The sequence below is a fragment of the Thunnus maccoyii genome, chromosome 23 (genome assembly GCF_910596095.1).
Source record: "Thunnus maccoyii chromosome 23, fThuMac1.1, whole genome shotgun sequence".
Lineage (NCBI taxonomy): Eukaryota > Metazoa > Chordata > Actinopteri > Scombriformes > Scombridae > Thunnus > Thunnus maccoyii.
The window spans coordinates 3,106,147-3,132,700 of NC_056555.1; the positions used below are offsets into that span (position 1 = coordinate 3,106,147).

Below are 26,554 nucleotides of genomic sequence, written 5' to 3' on the forward strand. Positions count from 1 at the left end.
CTTCACTGCTCATCTTTTATTTAGGCACATCAAGGGACCACTTCCATCTCACCACAGTAGTCAGTTAGTGCAACAATTTGGCCTTAACACCATACCCACCACCAAGAACACAATCTTCCTTATGCTCACATTCACACACACACGCACACACACACAGCAAGGTGAGACTGAATGCATAAGAGACAGCATCAAGCAAAGTGCTGATAGTAGAGTCAGTTATAATTCATCTGGTAAGTCAGCCATTCATTCAGTTCATTAGCCGTATAACATCTGGTCAGTCATCCAAAGCCATTCAGAAAACAAAAAAAAGGCACAAATTCATAACGTTGCATTAGAGTTATCACTGAAATCAGTGACGGGGTAATTTACAGCAAGACGACATGTGATCAAGGCCCAGTTGTACTAGTATCACAGTCACAAGGAGCACCACCACCATCGTGAACTACACATTCATGGGGAATCAAGTAAGTTTGGTATATGTCAAGTAGTCACAATCCCCACTTCAAATGTAGGTAATGGCTGTGAGTACAGAGGATACCATTTGGCCACTGAGACAGCTTATGTTATGAATGGGCATTATGGTGAAAAGGGCACTGGCATGCAGCCTGACCACAATACTGAAATGTCAGTTTAATCACCATTTAGTGCAAAGCAAACAGTCCACACATTAAGAGAGGAGGGCTGTTTGGCTGACAGCTGGTCAGTCCTGGTACAGCAGAAAGCCAGAGAAGGTGCTGTACTTCCAGGTGCTGCCATAGATAGCACCACGATGCAACCTGAGCCACACCTGGTCTCCTTGGAAGAGAGGCAGGATAGCGTGGTTGCTAGCCGTCTCATGATCTGGGGCCCCATCGTTGGCATATGCCGACACCATCACTTCGTCATTACGCATGAGATTAATGTAGAGTGGCACGTTGATGGCGAGCTTCAGGATGTGGAAGATGAAGACATAGGTTCCATTCACAGGGGAGGTGAAACGGCCAATGTGGGTGTCGTACATCTCCCCCAGGTTGCTGTGCAGCTGGTCGAACACGATGGGCTGGTCCAGGTTGCCTGGGGCGAAGTTGGCGGTACGAGAGGCGGTGAAGGCCACTCGCAGCGGCTGGGAGAGCGGGTACAGTTGCATGGGAAGCAAGGTGGTGTGGTGGTGGCCATGGGGAGTGAGCGGGACCTCCATAGTGGAGACTGACAGGGAATCACCATGACCCGAGTCCACAATTGTGAAGGCTCCCTCACGGTCTGGGCTGCTCACCTGAGAGGAATCACTCCAGGCTGCTACACAGTCGAGACAACAAGAGTTAAGAAATAACAGGGTGCAATGACACTAAGCAGTAAAGCATGTAATTTGGTGCTTCTATGGTGCACTACAGGTGCTGGAAAAGATAGTCAGACTGAACAACAAAACACTTCTGACTAGAATGACATGCTTACCATGTAATTTGTGTAGAAATACATCAATGTGAACATCCATATTGGTTCTGACAAATAGACACAAGGTGGGTTCAGATAGCACCTGAAAGCAGGTTCAACAAACCCTGAGCCTAACCCTGAACTCTGACTTGATGAACCCTGAGATGGGAAACTCAGTTTTCGTTCCAGAACAGCTGATCAGAGTTTGCTCAGTCAACTCTGAGTATGTTCACTCCGAGTTAAGCTTGTGCGTTGTGATTGAAAAAAGCCATCATCAATGGAGCTCCAATACTACAACTCACCATGGCAACAGGTAAATAAAGAGGCACTGCCTCCATTTTAATCCAGTGGATGTAGAGATATTAATGCATGTTTATGCAGACAGTGCACATTTATCTTTAAACAACAACAGAGAGCCTGAGTCAGAGCGGGAAAAGTGTCAATAAATTACCACTGATTTTTTTCCCCCTCCCCCAATGTTGTCCATTAATTCATCATTTACCAGACTTACATTTCCTTACTGGATGATAAAGTGGTGGAATCATAACTGTATTAGGCTGTAGCTTTTTAAATATATTTGTTCAGCTTTAATCTGATGTGGACAAAACACAAGAGGCAGCATTTGAAGATGAAATATAGTTCAAGATTTTAAAAAAAATAAATCAAAGACATAGAGACATGACTGTTAGCTCAGTCTGATCCAGTAAGAATGTGTTTGGTGATTTGCACTTGAAAAAGGTGTTGAGGTTAAAATACAGTAGATTTTAAAATTGTAGACATCCATTTGTATCTTGGCTCAACAGCATTCAGTGTCGCTTTCACTTTACTTCAAATGTAGTAAATTTAAATGTCGTCACTGAAACGCTGTTAAAACATGTTTAGACTATGCACCCTATTTAAAAAACAAATTTCAAACTACATTCTGCACCACAACCATGCTCACTCAGATATATTAACATATTATCTCCAATATTATAGGAATGATGTTCCATCACCGCGACCAATCACATCATGAGTGATAGAGATAATCATTCATTCATTGATCCAATGTGTCTAAAGTTTCATACCAATTTTTCAAATTTAAAATTGAGATTGCATGTTATGTGCAATAAACATTTCAGTGCAGGAGCTACTGTAACAGACAGCCATCTTGTGTGCACAGTGTGTTTAAAAAAAAAAAAAAAAAGAACTTCCACTCACAAAAAGGACATGCAGGGGTTTTATTCTGAGCTGAGGGTGAATTCACACTGTGTAATATTTGAATATGAGAGCAAAAACTGCTGTTCTAAGAAGTTACTGATAGCACATAAAAGCAGTAACTTTGGAAAGTCCTTGAGTAACAAACTAATATCCAACCAGGATTTTGATTCTGACACAGTAAACCTGCACTAATTAAATAATAGCGATACATGCTTTGATATGGACTGAATGAATGAAGACATGAAACAGCATGTGTGGCTCTGTAAGAGGGAGGAGACAGAAAGAAACTCAAGGTTTGGTGAAGAAAACCTGCCAGTGAGCAGGTTAGCTTCACAGAATCGGTTACTGCATTTACTGACCCCAAGTTTAAGTTAGCTCTCTTTCTGGAACTGAAAACCCAGAGTTTCCCCTCATATCAGGATTAACAAACTCAAGAGTTTTCACTAAACCCGCTTTCTGGAATACACCCCAAATGCAGAGGTACAAAATTCACATCAAGTTTGAACAAAGTATTCAAAAAGAAAACACTTGTATTATACTTGCTGAACTGATACAAAATTGATTAAAACTTCATCCTGCAATTCGGACACAGGAACAGATAAAGCTTAGTGATTTCACTACTGTTCACAGGAAACATGCATGATATTTGCACTTCAGAAAAAACTGATAACACCAAATACAACTCTATTGTCCTAAGAGGATAATCCTCTCTCTTTGCTGCAAAAGCTCTTTCCTGAGGAACAAATGAATGTTTGGAACATCAGAGTTGGTGTTCTTACCACTGGAGTTATGTCTCCCTCCTCCACGCCTATAGCTGTGTTGATATCCAGAGTCCTGAGAAAATACCACACAAACTCTAAGACATGCACATAGACAAAGCAGCAAAACACCAACGAATTCTCAAAATCTGCATAATAATTTGGCCTTGGCCACTTAAAGCATAAGAACTTCCCAACAAGCTGAAAAACACAGCCCTCAGACATAATATTGCCTTGTTTGGGATAAGCTGTGGGGCGGCTGTGGCTCAGGAGGTAGATCGGGTCGTCAACTAATCAGAAGATTTGTGGTTTGATCCTGGCTCCTCCAGTCCACATGTCGAAGTCTTGGGCAAGATATTGAACCCCAAATTGCTCCCAATGGCTGCGCCATCACCCTGCGTGGTAGCTTGCCGCCACTGGGATGCATGCGTGTGTGTGTGAGAATGGGTGAATGTGGCTTGTAGTGTAAAAGTGCTTTGAGTGGTCGGAAGACTAGAAAGGCGCTATGCAAGTGCAGTCCGCTTACCATTTAATTTCAGCTCAGTGACTATGTTTAATTCTGCAATGCTCATGGTTAGTTATAGGCAACAATTAATCAGGCTATTAAATGTATGTAGCTGTTGCAGTTTTCTGCATCTGTACGTGTACAGACGTAGAAGTGTAGTGCTGTTACTTTCATTGAGTGTGGAAAAATACAAGACACTTTCTTTTTTGTCTAGCTCACACAAGGGAGCTTAAGACTTTATCTTGGTATGTGTCCCATAGCAAGATGCCACAGTCTGTATTTGAGTTCATATGATGCACGCTGGCCCAAAATAAAGTGGCCAGTGAGCAACTTTCATTGAAATGGATGGGGCACCATCTTGGAGCACGGTATCCAGTTGTCTTAGTACATCCAGAGTTTAAACAAGAGTCTGGCTACTCTGTGAGGCTTTACTTGAACTGAATCTTCACATCAGCATGCTAACATGCTCACAATGATAACGCTGGCATGTTTCCAAAGCCTGAAAGGCAACACCCCATACTCCTTATAAGAAGGTCATGGCTCCAAACAGAAAAGATGGCACCGACCATAAGCTGCAACACTGGGCTTTAACCCGGCTCCAATGAAAACCAATGGGTGATGTCACACTGCGCTTCCTCCATCTTTATATACAGTCTATGGAATTTACTTACTCTTGCAGCATATAGCAGAGGGCCAGAGTCCCTGAGATGAGCCTGGGGGATGAAGGTTCCTCCTGGGGAGCAGAAATCCGCCATCAAAACCAGACTAACATGCCATGCTACACTAAGATTTGACAGGAATATGACAGGACTATCCTACAAAACCTGATCCTGAACAGAAGTCTAGCAAAAGGAGAGGGGGAAATGAAACGCAGGTGTGGTGAAAACCCATAAAGAGGAAAAGGAAAGCTGAGGATAGATACCTCGATACCAACCAGAAGAGCGAAAGGTGTGTGCCAGTCCCTTGCCGCCACGTGCCATACCTCTCACAGATCCTCTGCTGTAGTACGACTGGCCGGATCGACCCGCACTTCCACCTGACTGGCCAGGGGACAGGAAGGTCTGTCCACCATTACCCACCGTATAATCTGATTGGTACACTAGAGATGATTCAGCACAAAAATGGGTCTCAATTGATATATTGGCCAATCCATGAGAGTTGAAAGTTTAGGAGTGCAAAAAATTTGATCAACATACCCTGCTGTGGTTCATCTTCTGTGGGAGCAAACTCGGGAGGTGTTTGGGTGCTGGCAGTGCTGTACCTGGGCTCAGCGAAAACTGCGGAATCTGGTTTGTAGTTCATTTCCCCATTCTGGGGTGAGGAGGCATTCACCTTAAAGACCTACAGGGAAGAGAAAATGGACACCAAAGTAGTTTGCAGAAAGTGGGCAAGGCCACATTCAAATCTGGATTTTAAGAAAAAAAGGGTTCCAATTGTGTCCTGGCAACAGAATGTGTTTTGAGTGACCACATCATTTGATTTTACTGAGCTCACATTTGATTTACTGTCTTCGGGACATCATCAAGGACATCTGTGCAACTACTACTGCAGTGGCTATTTAACATTTCCTCTCAGGTATGTACTTTGTCAGTACAGACAAATCAACTACGTTGGGAGCTTTGTTATGCTGTAAAAAGCCAACAATGATTGAGGGCATTTGCATTTGACACAGTTGGTGGCCACCACCAAATCAGAAACCATTGAGCACATGTACATATAACTACTTTATGGATCTTGGATGGAACATATATAAGATGCCATGTGTAAATGCAACCAAGAAGCATTAGAGACACTGTATTCATCCATGCACTAGCATGAACACTGCATAACAATCAGTTGTTAGCAAGCTAGCCAAACTGGTATAATTGTAAGTAAACCGCTAAAGACCAAAAGTTATTCTTCTTGAGACTGTTTTTAACCATTACGATGCAGCTTCAGGAGCATTACCATCACCCTCTGGACTGAAGTAGGAAGTGATTTGGATGTACCGTATTTCCTCAAATAGTGGCCTTTATTTACCTCACTGCAGAGGGTACCGGGCCTTTATTGGAAGCAGGCCTATATTAGAGAGAGGCCTTTATTTCCAATTCCCTCTGTTTGATAAGTATATTTTCTCATATTTGAGTACAAAGTTTTCTGATCTGCTTTGGTTTGCTCTGTTAAATGTTTATTACTGCATTACCGGTAATCCACTTACTCCGACATGCAGAGTAATAATAATAGCGTTTGAGTTCCACCCGGGATGTTTTGGCAGTGCACCACTTAGCTGTAGCATGTGGGTAGCATGCTCATGGATATATGCTCGCCGGCTTAGCCAAGTTACCCTGGTTACTCATGTTAATGTACTGTCATTGCCATCATTATTATTAAAATATGCGCCTCTATCCCCGTATTTAAAAAATATTGCATCTCCTCCTTCCTCCTCTCCTCTCTGTGATGGTCCGCTAAAGGGCTACACATGTACTCATAGAGCTGGAGTTACATCCAGGTAACTACTACTTATGCTTAGACTACCGTCTTATTTGTGGAAATACAGTAGCCCTGTAAAACCAAGACAAATGCAATCAGATTTGTGACCTGGCTACTGGTGATACAAGGGGTTCTTCCATGGTGGTAGGCTAGCCATGCCGAGCCATGACAACTGACATCAACTTCACAATAAAAGTCTCCCGCTGACTTGTTGGTGGAAAGCAACAGCAGAAAATGCTGGGTTTTCATTTACAGCAACTTAACACAGATCTGATACAACTGAAATTAATTACCACACCTATGACCCTATTTACATCTGGTCTTAACATCCGATTTGTGTCTGGATATCTTATTTTGATACACAGATACTTGTTATTGCAGGTGTAAATGCATGTTAGTTTGGTTAAACATTTGAGATGAAAAATATTTACCTATTCATTGATTCTGGAATTTTTAATAAAGGAGAAGAGATTTAAGGATTTTAATGAGGGTATTGAACTTTTGTGTAAAAACCATTAGAGCAACGTATGAGGGCTACCTAATTTGCATAGAAGCAGAACACATATCAGGTGTCAATACAAAAGGCCTTATGATCAGATGTCATAACATATCCAGACAGCTCTCATGTAGACCAGTTGTAAAGGTGGTCAAAGGGAGTGGGAATTAATCATCACTGGACTGCTGTAGTAGGAAGCAAACAGGCTTGTGTATCATAATGGCATAAGACCTAAAACATTATGCATTATTCTGGAAAGACTTACTGACTGGATGCTCTGAAACTGTGCAGAGGAGAGAGTTCGTCTGGTGGGAGGTGTGGAGAACGATTGTGCCTGAGGGGGGGTGGAGGTGCAAGATGCCACCCCGTTACAGGGAGACTGCTTCCCTGACTCAGTTACTGGTGTCTGGGGAACACAGAGAAAAGTTTAAAAAATTAACATTTCCAAGTAACTATGTTTTTTGTGTTCTTGAAATGTATAAAAATGCTTATTTACACGAGGACGGCTCTTGTCCTCCAGACTGACAGAGATGGTAGACTCCCTGCAGTACAGCGGTGGTGAAGAAAACGTCTTTTGTTCAGCCATCTGCAGTGGCTCCTGCAGAGACAAAACCACTTGAATAACCACTCAAAGATGCAGGGCTTAAAAATATGTTGCATCTCAGTCTGTGTGCCGCTTCTTACATGAGGTAGGTCCTTTGAGGAAAGATCCAGGTCACAGGTCTCCAGGCACTGATCCCCATTCCTCAGACTGGCTTTGCTCTCCAGAAGTCTGGTAGGCAGTGGGGTGGACTGAGTGGGGGATGAGGATGAAGTGATGACAAGTCCAAATAATTTCCATCTAAGTCACTACTGACTTATCACAGATAAAAACAAAAATCTGCTTACATGCATTGCTTTGGGCAGGATATCAACTGGGCTTCTCAAGTCTCTCTGAGCTGTTTAGTTGGGGGGAAAAAAAACAAAATTACATTTATCAAAGAAGTTATGTAAGCTAGGTTTCGACTAAACCACAGATCCTGAGGCCACAGCAATGGGGTTTAAGAGACCAGGTGATTTTGTTTTAAACAGGTTTGAACTAGTCTTCAACCGTAAGTCGCAGCTAAGCTAGTGACAGAGCAACAGCCCCACTGTATATAGCCTGAAAAATGAGTCCTCATAAAACATTTGCAATTCTAATTTATAAAATGATTTGACACTTTCATGGTTTATATTCATGTTTGCTAGCTACCAGACTTCTTCCCTGCTTTCTGCTGGTGCATTGCTATGCTTCTTGTTGCATTATCACCATCGAACATTGGATCAGTTATTCAACTGAGTAACTGCAGGCAGGAATGTTTCACATGTAATCGTAGACATGCATGCTTGTGTGCAAGATACAAACAAAACAGGGACCCATTCATTGAAACATCGTTCCATAGCACAGCTAATGGTCAAAACCACCACAGGACAGCTTTAACATCAATATTATTACCAAGCTTGCTGAATTGTTCCAAGTTACCCAGAGGAGATGGAGATCCAGATGGCCGTCTCTTCATTCTGGGGTGGTCATTAGTTGGGGAGCTCTCACCATCCAGAAGAGAGTCCTGAACAGGACACAACCATTTTAAAATCTTTAATATAAAATGGCAGCACAGCAGAGCACATATTCAAGTCATACAGCAGTTTCATCTTGTACATCTTTCTGTAAACTTTTCCATTATCTCCCAGTACAAGGGTCTGGGTTACCAACAGCTAAATTCCACCTGCATGAAACTAAAGGAGCCATGGATCTTTGTCATGAGGTCCTCTAGGTGCTGCTTCCTCAGAATGGGGTCTTTGGGTAAGGTAGATGGGGAGTTGAAACCCTCTACCGGTATGTCCATGTGATGTGCCTGCCAGAAATCACAAGAGGATAGTTTGCAAATAGTACAAAATGTTCCAACATATGCACTGTAATGAAACTTTGTTTTGTACTCACCGACTTGGCATTCTGCTCTCCTTTGGCTTTCCTCTCTTTTTTCTGCTGAGAATATCATGTAATTAACAGTGGAGACCATGGCTGGACAGTAATGTACTGTTCAAGTGCCTTACAACACAGACCAGCTCAGTTAGGCATGAACAGACTTCTGGTTCTTTCACGCCAATACAAATATATCTGTGACAAGCCAATATCAGCTGCTATATTGACCAGACCAAATTGGTGGTTGGACTCGATTACAGTGATTGGCAGGTGTGTGGGGGTGTGAAAGTAGGCAGGGTTTGTACTCCCAAGATTTTTTTTCCATTCTTCACACATCTACCTCTGTCAACTGCATGTGTACAACTAGTCCTCCTACTGCATCATGAATACCCTCAAGGCGAGATTGAGTGTGTGTTAACCCCATTTGTATGATTCATTGCATTGAGACAACAGACACAAGATAATTCTTGAAGAACAGGAAGACGCTGTACAAGAATTTTTTTTCCAACAGTCACAAGCATGGCCATGCAGAACAGGTTTAAAAAGGGACAGTTCACCCCAAAATCAAATTAACATTTTTCCTCTTACCTGTAGTGCCATTTATCCATTTAGACATTTTGGTGTGAGTTGATGAGTTCGAGATATCGGCCATAGAGATTCAAAATAAAAAAAAATAAAATAAAAAAAATTCAATTAGAGGATAAACCCCTCGAGATGCACCATCTCATTTATAAGTGGATCCTTAAACACAAAACATAAAACTCACAAAACAAAATACACAATTAATAATAGTGATAATAAATTAAAACAATACACAACACAAAACAAACATAGTAACATCAAGAGGGACATACACATACGGGCTCTCACACCATCCCAAACCCCACCCGCTACATCTGTTACACATGTCATCTGTACAAAGAATGAACAAGAAATAAAATGAATAGATAAAACAACATGTCAAAGTAGTGAACCTACTTATAAACTAAAATGAAGATAAATACAATCAAAAACAAGAACAAGTAGATTTAAGGTAAACAAGCAAAGAAGTCCTGAAGTCATGGAAAGTAATCGATCCGAGTGAGTAAAGCAAATTATCGGTCTGGTGCTTTAAACTTAACACATCTCCCAATTTGTTTAAAGTTTCTAGGCACAATAAAAAAAGGTTGTTGAGTGTGTCTAAGTGAATATGATGATCTGAATGGAACTAAAAAGCTGTGTTAAGTAGAAAGGATAGTTAAAGTAAATACATTTCAAAACAGAGCAGCCAGTCAAAATGTCTCCCGGAGTGAAGTGGTAGCCAGTTCAGTGTGTCGTACATCAAACAATGGTGCTTGCGGTAAGGACATCTCAGGACAAATCTACAAATATTACTGTAGACTACATTTAATGGCTGATGTGTTTCAAGTGTTCTGATATATACAAAAGAAAATTCTGATTGCAGAGAGCTATTAATTTTAGTTATATTGGAGTCAGATGTGTATATAACCATGTCATCTGCATATAACTGAACAAGACAATTAGAACAAATTTTTGGAAGATCATAAATAAAAATAGAGAAAAGTAAAAGGCCCTACAATAGATCCTTGTGGTACACCCTTTTCAACAATTAAATAATCCACTTGAGGGTGATGAAAAGAAACACACTGACAACGGTTATGGAGGTAAGAATTAAACCAGAAGACTGCCTGTTGAGACACCAGTAGCATAAAGTTTAATCGAAGAGAGGATAATGGTCAACTACATCAAAAACTTTGGTTAAATCATGAAAAATTGCACCTGTGGATTGACCTTTGTCTAAAGATGAGAATACATCATTTGAAAATTTTACAAGGGCGTAGTAGAAGAAAAATTAGAATGAAAAACCAGATTGAAATGGGGATAAAATATTGACATCTGTAATATACTGTGATAATTGATTAAAAGTTAACTTCTCAAATATTTGAGCTGTAGTGCCAATAATAGAAATCTGTCTATGATTATTAAGATCTAGTGGATCTCTATCTTTATAGAGTAGTAGAGTGACTTTAGCATTTCCAAATAGATGGAAGTTTACCCCATCAAGTAGATAGGGACAACTTAAATAGGTTAGCAAATGGGAAAATAAACAACTTGAGAAGCTAATTCTATAAACTTAGCCTCTAAGCCATCAGGTCCAGGAGCACAGCCAACATTTAGGGCAGAAAAAAAACATACAATCATTTCAGTGGGTAAAATATGTCTGAAAGAAAATGAGCCACTGGTAGTTAGGTTGCTAATTTGATGCTTTCTGTAAGGTGAAACAAAAGAGTAAGAAGTACAAACGGGAAAAACGTTGATTGAAAACTTTAAAGATAATAGCGGGATCATGGACAACTTCATCATTAACACGGACAACTTCATCATTAACACGGAACTGTGCAACAGAGCTTTTACTGGGACTAAGGATACTTTTCATCCTGTTACAGAACTGTTTAGGGTGTGTACTGTTTACATGTCTGCCTTCTCAAATATGATGGAACTGGATGGCATTTGGATTGTGGTGCTCAAAGTGCCAAAAACACATTTGAAAAACTCAACAATGCCTCTTTCCAGAAATCATGACCTGGTTACTCAAAATAATCCACAGGCCAAGTGCCATCCAGTTCCATTGTACTCAAGAGAAGGCAGACATCTCTACGGCTAATATCTCCAAAACTCAGCAAGTAACACCAAGACAATCAAGATGGATAAATAACACAACAGGTGAGAGGAAAAATATTTTTGTTTTTGGGGTGAACTGTCCCAAACACTTTTGCAGTTAGACACACTGAGCCAATAACACCGAGAACTGTTGTAGCTAAATACTCAAGTCTGACTTTGAAAGAAAGCATGCCTTGAAACTGTACTAGAATTTCAGTTACTTCTGCTAATGCTAAAAATGGCAAAATATTTTTTTTTGTTCAAGTGTTAAGAAAACAGAGTGAGCAGAGTGTAAAAGCTGTAAATAAAGCTATGCATATGGTTCAACAAATGGCTTGATGCAGGCCTCCACCTCAAACCACAGTGCAGAGCAGCATTCAACAAAAGCAACATTAAGCACAGAAGATATTACAACTAAATGTCCAAGACCACTAATTAAAGTGGCTATAAAAAGATATTTTGTTGTACAAAGAATTATCAGCGACTTTGCAGCTCCCCTTGGCTTTACAGAGCTTTATATAGTGAGTTTAAGCTGCAACTTTACTGTTTTGGTTTACTCTCAGCACTCTCATAGTGTCCTCATAGTGTACCCTACCTGCTCAGCACCAAATTGTAAACTGATACAGTTAGCTTTAGACTAGCTGGTGAATATAGTGGAACATTTAGCAGCTAGAGAAACATATTTCCCTCAGGAGTTGGTAGAGAGCAAAAACACAGCTAAAAAGAGAGTGAATATTGGACTTACATTCACCAGGTGGACACAAACATGACTCCAAATGAATGATGCAGAAATAAGCAACTGTTTGCTAACAAGATACAGTGATGCTTGAAAGTTTGTGACCCCTTTAGAATTTGCTCTATTTCTGCATAAAAATGACCTAAAACGTGATCAGATTTCAATTCAAGTCCTAAAACTAGATAAAGAGACATCAGTTAAACAAATGAGACAAAAACCTTACACTTGTTCATTTATTTATTGAGGAAAATTATCCAATAATACATATTTGTGTGTGGAAAAGTATGTGAACCCCCTAGGATTATCAATTCATTTGAAGGGGAAATTGCAGTCAGTTATTTCAATCAATGGGATGACAAATCACGTGTGAGTCTGGGAGGCCCTACCTTATTGAAAGAAGAGAAATCTGGGTCTTCACTGTCAAACTCTGAGCTTCACTACACAGGTTTGTGGAGATGTATCATGGCTCAAACAAAGGATATTTCTGAGGATCTTAGAAGAGTTGCTGATACTCACCAGGCTGGAAAGGGTTACAAAACCATGTCTAAAGAGTTTGGACTCCACCAGTCGACTGTCAGGCAGATCATGTACAAATGGAGGACATTCAACACCATTGTTACCCTCCCCAGGAGTGGTCGAACAACAAAGATCACACCAAGAGCAGGCGTGCAATAGTCCGGGAGGCCACAATGGACCCCAGGGTAACGTCTAGGAAACTAAAGGTCTCTCTTGCAGTGGCTACAGTCGATGTTAATGAGTCCACCATTAGGAGAACATTGAACATCAATGGTGTGCATGGCAGAGTTGCAAGGACAAACCCACTACTCTCCAAAAAAGAACATTGCTGCCATCTACGGTTCGCTCAAGACCATGTGGATAAGCCAGAAGGTAATTAGAACAATATTCTGTGAATGGATGAGACCAAAATTTAACTTTTTGGCTTGAATGAGAAGCCTTATGTTTGGCAATGAGCAAACACTGCATTCCAGCATAAGAACCCATCTGTGAAACATGGTGGTGGTAGTATCATGGTTTGGGCTGCTTTGCTTCCTCTGAACCAGGACAGCTTGCAATCATTGATGGAGCTATGAGTTCTGAGTTGTACCAGCCAATTCTACAGGGAAATGTCAAGGTATCTGTCTGTGAACTGAAGTTCAACAGAAAGTGTGTCATGCAGTTAGACAAGGACCCTAAACACACAAGTCGTTCTACCAAAGAATGGTTAAAGCAGAAGATAGATAATGATTTGGAATGGCCGAGTCAAAGTCCTGACCTTAATCCTGAAGAAATGCTGTGGAAGGACCTGAAGCATGTTGTTCATGCAAAGAAGCCCACCAACATCCCTGAGTTTAGACTGTTCTGTAAGGAGGAATGGGCTAAAATTCCTCCAAGCCGATGTGCAGAGCCGATACAGTTACCAGAAATGTTTGGTTGAAGTTATTGCTGCAAAAGGGGGTCACACCAGTTACTGAAAGCAAGGGTTCACATACTTTTGCCTCTCACAAATATGTAAGATTGGATAATTTTATAATAAGTAAATGAAAAAAAAGAAAAAAAAAGATTTTTCTTTTGTCTCATTTGTTCAATTGGGTTCCCTTTATCTAGTTTTAGGACTTGTCTAAATATCTGATCACGTTTTAGGGTCATATTTATGGAGAAATACAGAAAATTCTAAAGGGTTCACAAACTTTCAAGCAGCACTGTATGTCAAATGCTGTGTTCCCAACTTGTTTCCACTGCCTCCAAGTGGACAAAAAAAAACTGTTATTGCAGGTTTAAATTATATTGATTGTTAACTTTGTCCTTATTGATTCTGCAAAAGTGTTATTGCAATTGATATGATTTACACAAGACATGCAATAAGGATTAAAGGGGTCTGATTATAAAGCAGGTCTAGGTGCTATATAAAATACTGTGAAAGTATCAAAACACTCAGTCCATGGAGCAATGCACACAGCATGTATTCAGAAACCGTGCCTTTAAATGAGATGTTTGGACTTCCATAAGGTTGTGATGTCACAACTATACGCTCAGCGCTTTCCCTACCATTGCCTTGGAGGGGATCCCCTGCCCCTCCTGAAAGAAACAAAATATGTTTGTTATTTACCTAATTTATGTGCACTCATTTCATTTCAGTTCAATGTGAGTCTCTACTGCGTTTTGTTGTCATTTATAGTCACACTAGTTTCTCTCCTCTGCACTCTGTGTTACACCGGGGGCAGGGCTTAGGTCCTCCACACACAGACAGAGGAGCAGAGGAGAGCAGCAGAGGAAATGCTACACAGTTGTTGGATGTCAGGAAGCAAATTTGTCATTGCAAAGCTTTCCAAAGGTTGCATAGCATTATCCTCAGCAGTGGCCATTGCAATTTACCAGCGAGTTTTACCCAGAGCCCTGTTTTACCGAGCTACAGTAGGCTACAATCTGTTACTTGTGGTTGGCTTGGGTGTGCATCACTCAGCAAACAGTCAGCCAATCAGAAAAGAGGGTCATTGAGCAGAAAACAGCCTGTTTCAGGCTGAGTGAGACAGAGGGGCCATATCCATGGCTTGTAAAGCTGTAATAAGGTGCTTTTTGACCATAAAAATCATGCAAATGTTTGTAAATGGACCACAAAAATGAAAATATTAAACTGGGAAAGGGGCATTATATGACCTCTTTAAGTAGACAAAGTTGCTAACCAAAACAGAGGTGTGCAGCCATTTTACTACTACTACCACCACCTGCCTACCATCATTAGGAGTTGCCAAAGTCAGAAATCTCCAATCCTACAGATAGCAACTTTACATTTCATTCATTTTCAAAGCCAGCCTTAAAAATCTAGTTTGTCATTCAGCCCCACACATGTTCAAGCTATCCACCATTTGTGTGGAGTATACACCATCAGCATTGTATTGTGTATTTCATGGCAAATTGTGATGCAGTTAACTACATGGTCAGGTGCACCTCACCTGTTTGCCGTCAGCAGACTGTTTCTTGGTGGTAACGGGGACTTTGGGGATGAAAGTAGCAGCTCCTCTCCATGGTTTGTGGACTGCAGCTGGTGGTGAGGTGGGTCCATCTGGGAGTTCCATATCCCAGCTGTCAGGAGGCTCCTGCTCCCTCATGGCCTGGAAGTCCTCCTTCCAGTTCTGAGTGGGAGGAGTCTCCATGTCAGACAGGTACAGTCTGTTGAAAAACTGCCATATCACCAACAGAGTATCAGTGGATCCTCAAGCATGCTTACAGTCACACAGAGCACTAAAATACACCTTTAAAAACAAACTGGACATTGGTCTTACCTCCTTAGAAACCTCATTTGGTTTTGTCTTTGATATGGCTAACAGGAGCACAAAAAGAAAAGTATTTCACCTTACAATATTTAGATTAGGCAAAAAGGTATACAGTAGTAAATGAATCTTAATATACTTGCAAGGTCTTTAATGCCTAACTCTCATTTTGGACATCCAACCAGATAATGTATTCCAATAGCCTTTGTCCAGTTCACATACCCGCCTGCCTTTCACCATTACCACCCACACAGTAGATGTAACCAGGTTCTTACTGCTGTTATTGGTTGAGCTCTGCGACACCTCTGGAGCATTCTTGGGTGGAGGTGGAAGACAACTGAAGTACTTGCAGTTCATCAGCCTGGTGAGCTCCTCTTTCAGCAGCTTAACTGAAAAGATGAGTGGATCAAAAGCAAAATTACTTCAAATGAGCCTAAGGAAATTTGTTATTCACTACAAGTTGGTTTTCATTTTTGTAGCTTGGCCATCAGTTATATCGTATCGTAAACCAGCCAACAGGTTATCTAGATTATCTAAACTGTAACAGATGTTTAACGGACAGTTTTTGGCTAACCTGTTGGCTTGTTGACAACCTCTACGATAACTGCTGTTGGACCAACTTTTAGCCACATCACAGCATTCCAAAACTTCCGTATTATTAGATGGCCTGAGCTATGAGAATAAAACCTAAGTTGTAATAAACTAGTTTTCCCTTTAAGCCCAAACCTAACAAAGGAGCAGGTGCTTAGATTCAGCTGGATCATGACCAGGCCTCCACAACGCATGTTCAGATTTAACCCTCTATAGAGAGATCAATGTGATGAATAACTAACATTGTCACAATCTGTAAATTAACTCATCTATGCACACTTGACTATGACTGAGTCTAGAAATTACGACATGTTTGATTTAATCACAGAATTTCTATGGAGATATGTCCAACATTCATAAATGTATTTGCTGTGAGTAAACGTGCATACATTTAGTAGTTTAATTCTTTAGATTGACCCAATTTCATAAATGATTGGTTATCTAGTTGATTTGATGACTCTATACTCATGGTTTAAACTTTTGGATCATATGAATCCGACAGTTTTCCATACCATTTTATTAGAGGCTCTGGTAAGGTTTTATTTAATTGAGGAGAAATTTTTCAGGTCCTTGCATTAACTGCTTAGCTGCAATAAAAAGGCATGGTCTAATTATGGAGCCACAGCAGTAATGAGTGTTGTCACACATTTTGGAAGGGGGAGGTGGTGCTGTCAGAGCACATTATCCCATGATAACTACATCCGAGAATGATAACTAAATTCACCATCTACATTTGAAGAACTGAAGTCAGCAGCATGAGGAATAAAATTATATTAGCCTGGATTAGCAAAATGACATACAAAATATGGGGCTCAACTGCTGAAGCCCAAATGTCTGTATATTTTTATACTCACATGTGGATCCAGCCACTGCCTTGTCTTTCCCCTCCAGCAGGTCCAAGTAGACCAGAGCTGCCTGGTCCATCTGCTCCTCTAAGCTACACACAGTGAAGGGAGGATAACAGGAGATGTAACCAAGGAGCCCTGAGCTAGTAGTATGACAAGAGGGTCTTTGCTCTTAAGTTAAACTCTGCTGTGGAGCCCTCCTTACGCCATCAAACTTGTGTAGGAGGGTAGGTTAAAAACTAGGAGTGAACATTTAAGCAGGATTTAAAACACAGTTGGCAGTTTGTATGCTTTTGCTCTGATGTAAAGAGGACTACGCTGAAATAATTAGGGCTGTAGTCAACCAAAGAAAATCTCGGGCGACTGAAATCATATATAATCTTCAACTAATCGATTAGCCGCAGGAGGGGAGGGGGGGCGTTGGCCACATTTCTCAATTTCTCTGTTTTGCATCTTCAGGTTAGGCTAACTCATTGTTGCTAACCCCCTTCACTTTTCCAGCACTTGGGGAAACAACAAAACATGACTTTTTAGCATTTATTAACGGTTACACTATGGTCTGTACTGTACATTTACTGCCAGACTGACAACTTACTACCAACCTTTTCCTCTGCCCCGCTCGCATCCACCGGCACTTTCCTGCCGCTCGCTCTTTCACACTCGCTACGCAAACATACTACGAAATGTCCTTTTCCTAAACGGAGGTACGCTACCAATAGTTTCCCAGGCAACGACACAGAGGTTGACTCACGTTTCGGAACAGCGCTGTGCAGAGACTCCCAAACGCTATCGATTTCCGAATTAATGGATTTTTGGCATTAAAAATATTTTTTTGGCCTGGCGGGGGTTCTTGTTGTGATAATTATAGGAGAAACACTGATTCAGTAAACGTTCAGTAAATGCTCAGTAACATTGAGACCCAGCAGTCTCTATTAGGTTGGGCGAGTTCAAAGTTGTGAAAAGGATACTGTGTCATGACAACATACTGTAACAATATATCCATTCAATTTGGGTTTAATAACCATGAATGACTTGTGTGATGTGAGGCATCCTTAATCACTACATTTTTAAGTACTTCTATATTTTGAAGTGCCAAGTAAGATACATTCAGAAAAAAGTTGAAGTTTCCCAGTGGTAATTATGACTTGGAAGTTGGCATAAATGCCATTTTCAAGTCAGAATTTTGAGATTACGATAACCCAGGTAGTCAGGGACTAAAAGCAACAAATACTGTGCCAGTATTCTTAAACTGGCCCAAAAACTTAGGCCATCAGAATAATAAGGATCCCATGCTTTTAAAGTAGCAGTGCAAGTTGACTGCTAAACCACCAGCTTCACCCTCTCTCCCTCCTTTCTGTTGATAGTTTGGTATCCAAACAGCTAATTTAAGAAGACAAATATCACAGTGCAGAACAAATGAAATATTACAGTCTGGCGCAGAATAACAAGAGCCACAAGGCGTCCAAAAACCTCCATCTGGTGACATAATTGCTGAGTCATTGTATCCATTAATGACCCAATCAACTCTGTGGACACATTATGAACATTTTGTTTAACGAGGCAGTCAAAACCTTACTAATTTTCACTCTAAATGAACTAACAGCTTATCTACAAAGACAGAAATACACCAGGACAATGCGTGACAATGACACTCACGTCAGTCTGTTATTCCTCTTGACTCCCAGCAGACTGGCAAGCTGGCTCAGGCAGTGCAGCTGCTGGGCTGAAAGATGAGGCGCCTGGTTCTGTCCGGCCAGCAGGTCTCTCCTGATGTGCTCCTGCTGCAGGCTGGTGAGGACATGCTGGATCTGGAGCACCATGCTCAGGCGCCTCCTCTCCGTCTCCACCTTCACCACCTGCTCCTTCTTCACCACCCTCCTCTGAGCCCTCAGCAGCTGCAGGATGATTCAAGGAGTATAAGAGATGTGTTCTTGAACTATCACTGTAGACACCTGTGTGTTTCCAACTATAGCTTGTGAAATCTCAGGCAAGTTTTAAATACTCATCTTCATATAGTACTTTCATATAGTCTTAAAAAATATGCAACTATAATAAACTAAAAAATGAATATCAATTTTAAGAACAGTTCAACTTATTCACTTTCTTGCAGAGTGTTAGATGAAAACATTGATAACACTCATGTGGATTAACTATGGAGCTAGAGCTTGGAGTTGATTAGCTTAGCACAGAGACTGGAAATGGGGGAAACAGCCATTTTGTAGCCTACCCCCAAATGAAGTAAGCTAGTATTTAATACCCAGTAATTATCCTCAAAAATGACAAGATCTACCTGGAACTAGGTTACTGTCCATCTGACACTGTAGAAGCTAAAGATATTTGCCACACTATATATATATATATATACACACACACACACACACACCATTGACAGCTTTTACCCTCAACTTTAGCTGCTGAGCTAGTTTAAGTTTCACAGATTGACAGGACAAGCAACTGTTTGACCCTGTAAAGATAGTTATATTAAGATATATTAATGCAAGATGATTAGCCAATTTTTTGGAGAGAGATTAACTAGATTAGAGCCTATAGGCGCACCACACTGTGGATGTGACTGTCCTGAACAGGGCTGCCTAGCAAGCTGCTAACACAAGAAAGCAAAGAGCTTTTTTGTTTACTCTTCAAAACTGTCCTTCAATGAGCTCAACTGGGCAGCAGAGGAAGCTTAATGTCATCAGACAACAGCCAAGTTTCATTTTGTGTTTCCAACACATCACAGAGTTGACGTTTATTGGTGACAGAGAAAGCTCCTACCATTATTTGTCATTTCAGTTGACATTCAGCAACTAAAGCTACTTAAACACTGACCCTATAGAAGATCAGCAGAAACTAATGAGAAAGTAAGCTCAACACTACATTTAGGGTCATGTAGCCATAACTGTCCATCTTTCCCCATGCACAAAACGAGGGTATTTTTTTTAATTAACTGAGTGTGAAGTTATTTTATCAATATTACCAAGTTATCAGTTATTGATAAAGGAATGGGTCCAGTCCTAGGAAAATCCAAACTCATGGTAAACTTTGGGATATAGTAACCAACAATGTAAAATACGGAGTTAAATGATACAGACTTTTTAAACAACACTTACATGCTATATGTACATATGTTTCTGTTTAACTTTTGATTGCATTTTGAATGGAAGGGCTGTGGATTTTGCCACTCCCCCTATGGCCTATAGTATGGTGTTTGATGTGACTGACAGGTCACAGGCTCCAACTCTAATCCTCTACTCAAAATGTGAATTATTTGCTTTCAAAAAGTAACAACAGCAAGGGGAATTCAAAATCTGTCACTAATTCCTGAAGCCCAAGGACACATTCTCGTATTGCTCATTTTTTCCCCAACAAACAGTCCAAAAACCTTGAAATATGCAGTTTGTCATCACATAAGCCAAAAAAGCAGCAAATCCTTACAAATAAGAAGCTGGAGCTAGACAACATTCAGCACTTCTACTTGAAAAACTCCTTTATCAATTATCAAAACAGCTGCCAATCAATTTTCAGCTCCAAGTCCATGGTTCCACACCAAGTACTGGATCAACATAGAGCCAAAACAGATAAATACTTAACGCAGCATTCCAAAATCTAAATACTTGATCAGGCTTTGTCAGCCATGAAATGTTGCCTATTGGAAAACTGTCCAGGTACACTTGAAGCTTTTTGAAAACTAACCTAGAATAGCTAAACATCTCTGATGTATCAAAACAGGGGGGCATTATGAGAGGAGGCAGAATTTAAATCCTATATGGCCTTTAGTGGATGTTATGACTTTTAAACTGAACAGAGGCCTAGCACAGCAGAAGATCCAAACTATCCTGGACATGCAATTACAGCCCAGTCATTCAGACTCCTACCAGGATACAAAAAAACTAAAGTGAATGGCTGTCAGATCACTAGAGGCTCTTACATTCTGAGTCAAGTCATCCAGGGTTTTGTGTAGCTCCCTTGCGAATGCAAGGTTATGCAGCACCTCGTCGTACTTTTCCACAGCCATCTAAAAAATAGAAAGACAAACTAAGCGCAGACTCTGATCACATGAAATTCATAGGGTATTGCAAGGTCATATCTTTGTTGACATTACATAGCTAGGTCTTACCATCTGATCTTTGTTTAATGCCTGGCCCTGGTTCAGCCTCTTCTTGTAGTCTTCCAGTTTCAGCTGTGTGCACACACAAGACATGTCACAAAATCCAGGTGACTGTTGCCACCTATCCCACTAAACCTGTTATTCACCTTGCCCTGTCACAGTCCTACCTTCTTTTTCTCCAGGTTGCGGACCTTGTGTTTGAGGCAGATGAGACCATCCTCTATGTACGTTTCATAGCCATGGTAGGAGGTGGAGACCTCCAGGCTGAGCTGCAGGGCGCTCAGCCCACTGGGTGAGCCCACCTTCGGGCCACCAGCCATTCCTGAGTCCTCCTGTCCTTCCTCCCCCTCCTCCTCTGAGCGCTCAGGTGGGGGGGTGATATCCAGGGTAGGGGAAGGAGACAGCTGCACCATGTTGAGCTCCACACTGAAAGAAGCAGGACACATTTTAGATGCCAAAATGCAGACGGTGAGCCATGCTGTTTCTGTGCCATGCAGCTGCAACAGAGAAAAGACGCTGCTGCTGCCAAGCTGATTGTTTCAGTAAAAATGGAGATGGACTCAGCCCAGCTTGGGCAGCAGCCAACCCCGTGACACTGCATTTATACCGGCCACTGAACATCGTGCTGTCTCTGGATGAATCATGAAAGCAGCAGAAAGCAGAAGCTCAAAAACAGGCACAATACAAACAACATGCATTAAAAAAAAAAAAAAGTTGATTTTTTTTTTGGACATTCTCGTCTAAATTAAACATCCCTGCGTGCATGTGATGGACCGTTTTTTGCGAGTCATACTTCGCCTGGAGGCTGGGTGGGGATTCATGTTAGCAGAATGGGATGTTAAGCAATTAAGCAGGATATAATGAGCAATTTAAACTTTGGCACGGGATAATCACGCTGCAATCAAGTCCAGATGTCAAGCAGTCGATTAAAAATCCGCCAAAACTTTGCTGCAAATATCCTGTTACAAGACAAGATCCTCGTTTATGGTAGCAGAATAGAAACTTTCGCTCCACAATTTAATAGACAGAAATTTGACCGACGCATACGTCAGCATTTTATCAAAGGAAAAACAAACGCCACGCCGACAAAAACAGCCGACCCACCTCGTGTCTTTGGCTCGTGCGCGTTAATTCCTCACAGGAGAGAGCCGCTGGACATCCGAAACTGACTGACCCCTCTCCTCTCCAAAACCCGACTGAACGTGATGTTTAGCTCGCAGAGGCCACGCCGGTGTCAGCTCATACCTTTATATACCCTGCCAGCCGCTGCCTCGCTCCGCCGGGGGGCGAGAAAAATTCCATCCTGACCACATCCGGTTCTGACACCTGTCACGGCACACAAACATGACACCGACTGAAAACTCATTATTATAGTCCTGTAATCTTGCAACAGTGATTTAATGTTTGTTGGTGTTAAGTTTTTACTAACCATTTTTAAAAAAGAATTATTTTATATGATTGTGTCACTACAGCCTCAGGAACCAACTGTGTCTCCTTATGGTCTTTATTTCTCTTATATTAGCTGTAAGTCAAGAGTCATTGGTCAATAATCAACGGTGATTTTACATTAAATTAATATGATATTACTCCCAATTGATTGACAAGTCTTTGAATACAGGGACTATCACAAGACAGGAACTAAGGCTAACTTATTAATGTTGTCTGGTGCTGTTAGTAGTTTTATATACAGAAGTAGAACATGCACATGGTCTCTTCAGAGACATATTCATATTTTTATCAATAGGACAAACTCAGTTACATTAGTGATGATAGACTCTGATTTGGCCTTTAATCTTGTAGGCCAAGATATCCTGCCTTCTAGTCTTTCATTAGGTTATGATTTACCATTGTCTCCCTGCCTGATAAATGACCATGTCTTTCAAACTCCATACCTCTGTTTGTAACGCAGGTTTCCTGTCCAACATGTCTGCCTAACCTGATCATAGTTATTTCCTCAGACTTGAGAAAGTGCAAACCACAGACTCGATATTTGTAATCAACTCCTGCCTCTAAGGAACTCAGTAGTGTTACAGTGACATTTTCAATCTCTTGATAGGCTACCATTATATCTCGTTATTGTTGCATCAAGTTATTATTTTGACTATTGATGAATCTATTAATTATTTTAGCAATTTCATCCCAATCCCTTCATTACTGATTCAGTTTATGTGGTACCAAATAATGACCAATGACCTTCCTAGTTTTGCATAACCCAAATGGATTTTTTCAAATGTCTAATTAACGCCTCAAAACCATATGATGTTCAATTTGTAGGCTGATGATGTGAAACAGATCAGCACATTTTCTCATTTCATTGATCAACTAAGTAATTGTGATTTAAGGACTTGTCATTTCAACTCTAATTTCTATGATACTTATAAAAAGTGACTCTTTGCTTCTAAGCTATAACTGTAGGATAATTATATTTAGTAGGCAGTTTAATTTAGGCAGTGTTTTTACTTTGCACATTGCACGATAAAGTCTATTTTGAACTTTGAAACTAGTGACTTTACACTGTGAAAAGGTACAGATGGAAGGATAGAGCAGAGGAAGTGTAATTATGTCACTTCCAGTCACACAGTACAAAGACGCTCACTGCATTTGACAGTGCATTCTGAGAATTCTCTAGGGAGCCAAGTTTCTAGAGCGCTGGGATGATATTTTTATTATTATACCCTGCCTACAGCAACCAAAAAAAAAAAAAAAAAGAAAGACAGAAAGAAAAGAGAAAAAAAGAAAACGGTTTGAGACACAATAAAAGTCACTAGGTGGCAGCATAATCATGTTTCTAGCCACAGCATCTCTCATTGAGAGAATGTACAGTGTGTAGTTGACATGTACCATTTTTCAGTATAAGGATTTGCTGTTAAAGGAAAAAACATCATATATTTGACAAGTCAGTTTCATTTTAAGTCAGTCAAGTATTTTCTGAAAACCCACATGGAATGATTGTCAATTCTGCAGTTCACCTGAGCTCTACTGAGCTTTTTAGTCTCTCTTAGTTCATTGTTTTGGTTTCCTCCCTCGCCAATATAGCTCTGCTTAACACAGTTTCAGGTGGTAGGCAGCATTTTCAGCAATAAAAGAAACTCAAACATCTAGCTGCTATACAAAACTTTGATCCCTCAAGTGGCCAGAAACACAAATGATTGCTAGTTGCTCTTGTATCTCCTAGACAATGTAAAAGATAAATTATCTTGTTCTAAATGTGTGACTCTATCACCGTAACCAAACAAGGAAAGAGCTGATAAAAATATTACCGGTTTACCTGCAGGTAAGGGTAAAAGGTGGAGCATGACTGGCAATGTTGCAGCATCACATTCCACGGGTGTAAGTGAAAGTAACTCACAGTGACACCAGAAGAGTCACAGCAGCATAAAAATCTCTGTGTCTACTACCAAATATTAAACTATCCAGGCTTTCTGAAGTTCAGCACATACTGGTGAGTACAGCACATAATATTTACTGTGTGTAAACAAGCAGTATCTTAGCTGCTCTCAAGATGTTTCTGTCGTTTGATTTTGTGTTGACACTTCCTGTTCAAAGATTTCAATGAAATATGATATAAAGTGAGGATAACCTTATAGTCCAACATTCACATTGTATAATTTTTAATGAAATACTCATGTATTTCAGTATGTTCATTTTCACATTTGGTCTCATGTCTAGATATAATATGGCAGCTGCCAGCAGTCTACTATCTGAAGAGCAGTTTCTGTGTTCTATCTGTCTGGATGTGTTCACTCGTCCTGTCACCATACCATGTGGACACAACTTCTGCATGAACTGCATCACACAAGCATGGGAAATTAGTGAAAAACACCAGTGTCCCATATGTAAAGAACTCCTTTACCGTAAACCTGAACTGCGAGTTAACACTGTCTTATCTGAGATGGCTGATAAGTTCAAAAAGTCAGTTCAAAAGAAAACCAGCAGTTTTGAGCAACAACTAGCCAAAGCAGGAGAAGTTCTCTGTGACATCTGCACTGAAACCAAACTGAAGGCTGTGAAGTCCTGCCTGGTGTGTCTGACCTCCTACTGTGAGACTCACCTGGAGCCTCATCAGAGAATCCCAGGCCTGAAAAGACATAAACTGATTGATCCTGTGGAGAACCTGGAAGACAGAATGTGTAAGAAGCATGATCGACCTCTGGAGCTGTTCTGCAAAACAGATCAGATGTGTGTGTGTCAGTTGTGCCTTAGGACAGATCACAAGAAACATAACTTTGCTCCCCTGAAAAAAGAATATGAACAAAAGAAAGCTACACTGGAGAAGAATGCAACTGAAATTAAGCAGACGATCCAAGAGAGACGACTGAAGATTCAGCAGATCAAACAGTCAGTGAAGATCAGCAAGGAAGATGCAGACAGAGAGACAGCAGCCAGTGTGCAGGTCTTCACTGCTCTGATCCAGTCTGTTGAGAGAGGTATGGCTCAGCTCATTGACATGATTGAAGAGAAGCAGAAAACAACAGAGAAACAGGCTGAAGGTTTCATCAAAGAGCTGGAAGAGGAAATCTCTGAGCTGATGAGGAGAAGCGCTGAAGTGGAGCAACTCTCACGCACTGAAGACCACCTCCAGTTCCTCCAAAGCTTCCCATCCCTGAATCCTGCTCCACCCACCAAAGACTGGACAGAGGTCAGAGTTCAGTCATCATATGAAGGGACTGTGAGGAGAGCTGTGGCTCAGCTGGAGGAGACACTCAGTAAAGAGATGGAGAAACTGTGTGCTGATGTTGAATTGAAGAGAGTCCAGCAGTTTGCAGTTGATGTGACTCTTGATCCTGAAACAGCACATGCAGCTCTCATCCTGTCTGATGATGGGAAACAAGTCACATGTGGTGATGTGAAGAAGAATCTCCCAGACAATCCAGAAAGATTTTCTTCTAGTCCCTGTGTTTTAGCAAAGCAAAGTTTCTCTTCAGGGAGATTTTACTATGAGGTTCAGGTTAAAGGGAAGCCTAAATGGGATTTAGGAGTGGCCAGAGAATCGATCAATAGGAAGGGACATATTGCAGTGAACCCAGCCACAGGCCTTTGGGTTATATGGCTGAAGAAAGGAAATGAATACAGAGCTCTTGATGAGCCTGGTGTGTCTCTCTCTCTGAAGTCTCAGCCTCAGAAGGTGGGAGTGTTTGTGGATTATGAGGAGGGTCTGGTGTCCTTTTATGATGTAGATGCTGCAACTCTTATCTACTCCTTCACTGGCTGCAACTTCACTGAGAAACTTTATCCATTCTTTGGTCCCTGTCTTAATGATGGTGGTAAAAATTCCGCCCCTCTGATCATCTCTCCTGTCAGTCACGCTGATTAGACTTGCATTTGATTTGCCATTTAAAATGGCAAATTAAGATAATGGTAATACAGAATGAATAATTTCCTGGGGGCGGGGGGGTTGTTTTTTTTTTTTGTGATTACTCAACTCTAATGTTACTGCATATCCCATTACATGTCTTTAATGTATCCTATTAGCCTACTGCCGAAATATCAATTTCCATGTACTAATTACATTATTAGTTACATACATTAATATAATCAAATGTAGTCTGCAATAGTGTATCAGTACT

At 40.9% G+C, this 26,554-nt stretch overlaps 2 protein-coding genes across 12 annotated transcripts; one reads left to right on the plus strand and one right to left on the minus strand.

The window, feature by feature from the left end:
• Position 1: 1 nt before the first annotated feature.
• caprin2 (caprin family member 2) lies at positions 2 to 22,262 on the minus strand. Of its 11 annotated transcripts, none has more exons than XM_042403026.1 (22): positions 22,092 to 22,262; positions 21,155 to 21,413; positions 20,997 to 21,059; positions 20,808 to 20,894; positions 18,539 to 18,777; positions 16,892 to 16,974; positions 15,722 to 15,835; positions 15,459 to 15,496; positions 15,129 to 15,356; positions 8,799 to 8,843; positions 8,584 to 8,712; positions 8,313 to 8,424; positions 7,727 to 7,776; positions 7,523 to 7,630; positions 7,335 to 7,436; positions 7,104 to 7,244; positions 5,070 to 5,214; positions 4,796 to 4,972; positions 4,545 to 4,606; positions 3,390 to 3,444; positions 1,432 to 1,478; positions 1,160 to 1,272 (listed from the first exon to the last, which is right to left on the minus strand). In XM_042403026.1, exons 2-22 carry the CDS (start codon positions 21,398 to 21,400, stop codon positions 1,249 to 1,251), a joined length of 2,295 nt encoding a protein of 764 aa, XP_042258960.1. In that variant the 5' UTR covers positions 21,401 to 21,413; positions 22,092 to 22,262; the 3' UTR covers positions 1,160 to 1,248. The 11 variants fall into 11 exon arrangements, with proteins under 11 accessions (XP_042258952.1, XP_042258957.1, XP_042258950.1 ...); XM_042403025.1 differs by having other exon boundaries at positions 1,160 to 1,275; XM_042403018.1 differs by lacking the exon at positions 1,432 to 1,478 and having other exon boundaries at positions 2 to 1,272.
• LOC121890602 (E3 ubiquitin-protein ligase TRIM21-like) lies at positions 21,389 to 26,554 on the plus strand. Its single transcript, XM_042403028.1, has 3 exons — positions 21,389 to 21,455; positions 24,262 to 24,429; positions 24,657 to 26,554. The coding sequence occupies exon 3, from the start codon at positions 24,664 to 24,666 to the stop codon at positions 26,299 to 26,301; it is 1,638 nt and encodes a 545-aa protein (XP_042258962.1). The 5' UTR covers positions 21,389 to 21,455; positions 24,262 to 24,429; positions 24,657 to 24,663; the 3' UTR covers positions 26,302 to 26,554.